Source organism: Coffea eugenioides, chromosome 6, assembly GCF_003713205.1.
Source record: "Coffea eugenioides isolate CCC68of chromosome 6, Ceug_1.0, whole genome shotgun sequence".
NCBI lineage: Eukaryota > Viridiplantae > Streptophyta > Magnoliopsida > Gentianales > Rubiaceae > Coffea > Coffea eugenioides.
The window spans coordinates 53,848,980-53,853,862 of NC_040040.1; the positions used below are offsets into that span (position 1 = coordinate 53,848,980).

General features: G+C 35.9%; 1 protein-coding gene across 12 annotated transcripts; it reads right to left on the bottom strand.

Annotated features, from left to right (window-relative positions):
• Positions 1-961: 961 nt before the first annotated feature.
• Positions 962-4,667, bottom strand: LOC113772863 (dolichyl-diphosphooligosaccharide--protein glycosyltransferase subunit STT3A-like). Of its 12 annotated transcripts, XR_003468715.1 has the most exons (9): positions 4,594-4,667; positions 4,343-4,422; positions 3,689-3,753; positions 3,096-3,451; positions 2,880-2,975; positions 2,619-2,699; positions 2,393-2,532; positions 1,791-1,934; positions 962-1,219 (listed from the first exon to the last, which is right to left on the bottom strand). XR_003468715.1 is itself a non-coding variant. In XM_027317353.1 (6 exons), exons 1-4 carry the CDS (start codon positions 4,646-4,648, stop codon positions 2,398-2,400), a joined length of 351 nt encoding a protein of 116 aa, XP_027173154.1. In that variant the 5' UTR covers positions 4,649-4,661; the 3' UTR covers positions 962-1,219; positions 1,791-1,934; positions 2,393-2,397. The 12 variants fall into 12 exon arrangements, 1 of the variants encoding a protein (XP_027173154.1); XR_003468717.1 differs by lacking the exon at positions 3,689-3,753; XR_003468714.1 differs by having other exon boundaries at positions 3,096-3,753.
• Between the last annotated feature and the right edge of the window lie 216 nt (positions 4,668-4,883).

Sequence of the window (4,883 nt, forward strand, 5' to 3'; positions counted from 1 at the left end):
ACTTAGTTTAGTTAGATAAAATAATTTTTATGTTTATTAAATTATTTTTAATTCATAAACTGGTTATCGGGTCATATCAGGACGGGTTGACCCGAATTCGACCCGTTTTCTTTTCGGATCCATCGGATTCGACCCGATTCTGATCCGAACCTGCGAAACCTCAACCCAAATCCATTAATTTTGTGTTAGGTTCGTGTCATGTTTTCAGGTCGTGTCGGAAATTGCCACCCCTAATGTTAATGCCTAAACAGTTGATTATCAGTTTCTCCCTGTTCGCATTTTAGGATTGGGATAATTCTACCTGGCTTCATACTAATCAGCTCAGAATGCTCTTCAGTCCCAGCTACGCCTGGTGGTTCAGCGTGAGGCACTACAAGAAATTTGGCCTTTTGTGACAATACAAAGTCATCACTAAAAATCCAAAAGTCGTCATTATATGAATATAGTGACGACTTTTCCCATTGTCACATCGTTGTCACTAATTCTATGTCACAAATAGGTACCTGTGACAACCTATATAAAGTCGTCACTAAATATTAATATTTAATGACGAAGAATAAGTCGTCACTAATGAATAGTTTTCTGTGACGACATTTCTTGTCACTGTTGCAAAAATTTTTTTGTCATAAAAGATAGCAAAAGTCGTCACAAATGTGGACCTGCACAGTGACGACTTGAACTTGTCACTCTCACTCCTAGTATTCTGTGACAAGAATGGTCGTCACTTACAAATTTGTCTCCAACAGCTGCAATTGTTCATTCCAAATATAACATTGCCATGGCTCTCGTTCTGATAGTTATAGCCAAAAAAATTAAATTTGGCTAAGAGTGACATCTTTTGGGGAGGTTGTCACTGAATTTTTTCTAAAGGAGTTGAAATTAACCGATACAAATATAGTATTGCCATGCCATTTTCAACAAATATAACAAAAATTCAATATGACAAAAGGCAAAACCAACATAGAATATATGCCACAAATTCATATATTTGGCCATAACACATCTCCAAATTAGTCAAAACAGAAGTGAACCACAAATGTTGGGAATATAGTAATCCCACATAATCAGTTGTAAGTTCTAATGGCCAATACATATCCTTCCCAAAAGATAGAATACTAGATTTTGCCACTAAAGCATAGACTACACAGCTGTGGTCAGATTTTGAGCATCTCTTGCAGCACGAGCATCAGTCTTCTCACGATCAAAATATGAAGTTAGACTGCATTGAAAATAAACTTTTCTTTAGAGTTTCAGCATATCCAACTACTGTGAACTTAAGTAAAAAAAAATCAGTCAAGCTATGTTAGTGCACTCAATAATAACCTGAATAATAAGAATGCGCATGTGCTTTGTTAGTGCACTCAATACAAGCTAACACTCTGTTTTGTAGAAAAGAATCCAATACTATCAACTATTTCCAGGAACTCCATTTAACTTGACCAATTGTTTTTCCAATAAATCATCCTCAAGTGCTTAAGGTCTCACTAAGATACTAGTTTCAATTCACCAAGCATACATCAAAACCCTTCCTTATTCAAAGGCTTATACTTCAAGAGGAAAACAGAGATGCAATATAACAACATTGCCAATTGCAGATTTCAGCCTTATGTACAGAAGGTCTTCTCTTTCTTCCAATAGCTAACTTCATCTAGCTTGCCTTGTGGCACTGGTTCATATTTCCATTTGAATTTCTATTCATGGCTTTGGTTTGTGTGGATTCTATACACTAGGTGCAACAAAAATTACTAAAATTTGCAAAGATATATATTGTGGAAAGAATGACAACTCACTTTATGATCTACATCTGTGTTATGGCTCAACCATGCATAGGCCTCTTTGAAGTCATAAAAAATGCGAAGGCCATCATGAGATTGACTTGTTAGCACTATGAAGGGTATTGAACATGCTTCTGCTGCTGCCCAGACACAATGAACCTACATGAAAAATCATCTGTAAACAGTGAAGAGCTCAACCAGGAAGCCAAAGAACAACATGGAAATCCAGCATAAGGACCAAAAACTACAACCAAACTTTTAAGTGTTGCTTTCATCTCAATCTTTTTGCGAACTTTTCAGAAAGCACTCACAGGTTATATTACAGTATTTGGAGTTAAATTTGCAAAAAATGTGTAATTCAGAATGGCACGACTAAAAGAAAGGTCTAAATATTACATTGACAAGACCTTTTTATTATGGGAAAAAATGCTACCACATTCATGACGGCTACAATTGGGTTTTTCTCAGTCATGAGCAGCAAACTAGTAACAAATAAAAAGATAAAAGAATTCCTCTTTTACTAGACCAAATTAAGCATACATACCACATAGAACGCAACCAACAAAACTAGTAAAAATATAGCAATGACAGATGCTTCAACAGGTAAAACCAAAGACCTTCTCTAATCAGATGTAAAAATTTCTGATGTACTAGGCAACTGAAATTTGAGCGAATGAGTAAGAACATCAAAAGCTCCTGAAAGAGAAATTCCAGGCATTTTGCATACTGCTGGACCAAGTACAAGCATTAGTGGCACCTGTAACAGCAAAAGAGAACGTTGCTCAACATAGTGGAAGCCAAGAGAGAATAGTATTAAGCTTACATATTTCAAATTAATCTCACCATGACACCTGAAAAATATACTAATGTAACTATGTAAAGGATGCTAAAGGAGCTTGCATCAGAAAGTGGCAAAAAGCATGCCTGCAATTGCAAACAAGATAGATTGGATATGAGTAGCCACTCCACTAGAGAGAACTATATGTATAAAGTTAAAGCATCAAATTTCAAGTTTGGTTACTTCTTTTGCCTTGAAACTACTTAGATAGATTCCAAGCAAATCATGAACTCGCAACTAGAATTCGACAGACAGAAGAGACTCACGGATCAAGCAGACTTAGACTACGCCCACTCCAACCCTTAGTTGGGCTGGAGGCTACTAATGCTATAAGTACAGTCACCATGGCACAGCAAATTACCCTGAAATTTGAATGACAAGTAATTAAGTCAACCAAAAAATTTTTATGAAACTCTTAGCTACTACTTACACAATATAACAGCAAGCAAATTTCTTTACAAACTACAAGTAAAGGCACTTACAGGCCAACTGAAAACACAAGCGTAACAGCCACTTTTAACATTCTTAGTGACAGAATCCCTTTAATATAGTAAACAAGAGCTACAACATGAATAATAATAAACACCTGTACATGCCCAAGAATGGAAAAGTAAAATTAGAGATTAAGAGCAACATAAGGCATAAATTTAAAAAGATTGAGAAGCATAAAAAAAGTAAAAGCGAATCCCTGACTACAGTAATAGCGAATGAGAAAGCAAGAATGGCAGAAAAACCAGCCAGTTGGAACTAACCAAAAATGAAGCAAAATGCTCGGATGCCATGACCGGATTAAAGCCCAGAACAGGGACCAAAGCAGCCAACAATGTTCCCAAGACAACTTATATTTGAAATTACAAAGACATTAGTACAAGGATGAGTAGAATAACAGCGTTAAAGAGGCATATTTATCTTAAAGACATTACTAATTCAATATAAATCAAAACAGATTTGGACAATACTACAACCAGACATAAAAACCGATAATACAGCCCAAACCAAAACCATAGAAACAACTAAAAAGCTGGAGATTGATGCCAAGGGTAAAAATAAAGACATAAAATAATAGGTCACTTACCATAAGAAATTGTGGATTCAACATATCTGGAGTTCAATTCAAACTCCTCTGCCACTTCAAATACGCTAACAAACATGTTTCAAGAGCAAATTACCAACTGTGGTAGCAATCACAATGGTCAAACAAACTAGAGAACGGATAATCCATAAGTCCAGCAATTGAAAAGAAATATGGCTCGCTATGGCTCTAAAACCCTGGTAAGGACGATGATCAATGCAATAAAGGTAAACAGCAAAAGAGAGATAACAAAAATTTCGAAGGTAAAATCCTTCAATGTCTTAGTAATTCAATTTCATCTCCTAACGGCAATTAGAGTTTTCCGCTGGTAGATGAATATATCAAAACTGCCTTTGACATTGACAATTTCCACTTTGGAGTGCATAAAATTAAAACGCAGATACAGGTACATCAGATTTCATAAATCTAGCACTTCGACTCACTTACTAAACCAATAACCAAAACAATTAAAAAAAACTCCAAATCGACTATACTAATAATATTTCTTAAGCAGTAGACCAATCGCACATTTAACATTTTTCCTCCGAGAGAGAGAGAGAAGGTCCTTTCCATAATCGATATTAAATTATTCATCCACATCACCTACCTACTATGTGCGTACAATAATTCCCCATCCAGACACATAACAGAATATACCTGCTTGAGTTCAGGCCTAGACAAATTGGACATGGCGAAAATTTTCATAGCATCATTGCCAGTCAAGCGGCTATCGCCGTCTGCACAAAAGGAAAAGTAGAATGCTAAGTAAATAAATCTATAAGAAAGAAAGAAAAGAAAAAAAAAAGAAAGAAAGAAAGAAAGAACATAGTTAACGATTAATTGGAAGGGAAGAACAGCAACTGAATTAATTTGAACGAAAAAGTTATGACCAAAAAAAGAAGGAAAACCTGAGTCGGCGAAGTTGAACCAATACTCAAGATTTAAGAGGAAAATTTGACCCATAAACTCAAGATTCAGTCTATCCGACCTACATTTGACAAAAAAATATCGAAATTAGAAATTATGCCTTCACTCCCTTAGCTCTTGTTTTCCTTAAGATTCAGTCTTCGAACTCTGGCTTTCCCCCAAAATTCACGGCCAATTTTCTGTGTTCTTGCCAGCAAGCAAGTGCAGCACCAATCTAGGGATTTTTGCTATTTGCGAGGTCACTAAAGTTGCCCAAATCCTTTGGGTAGCT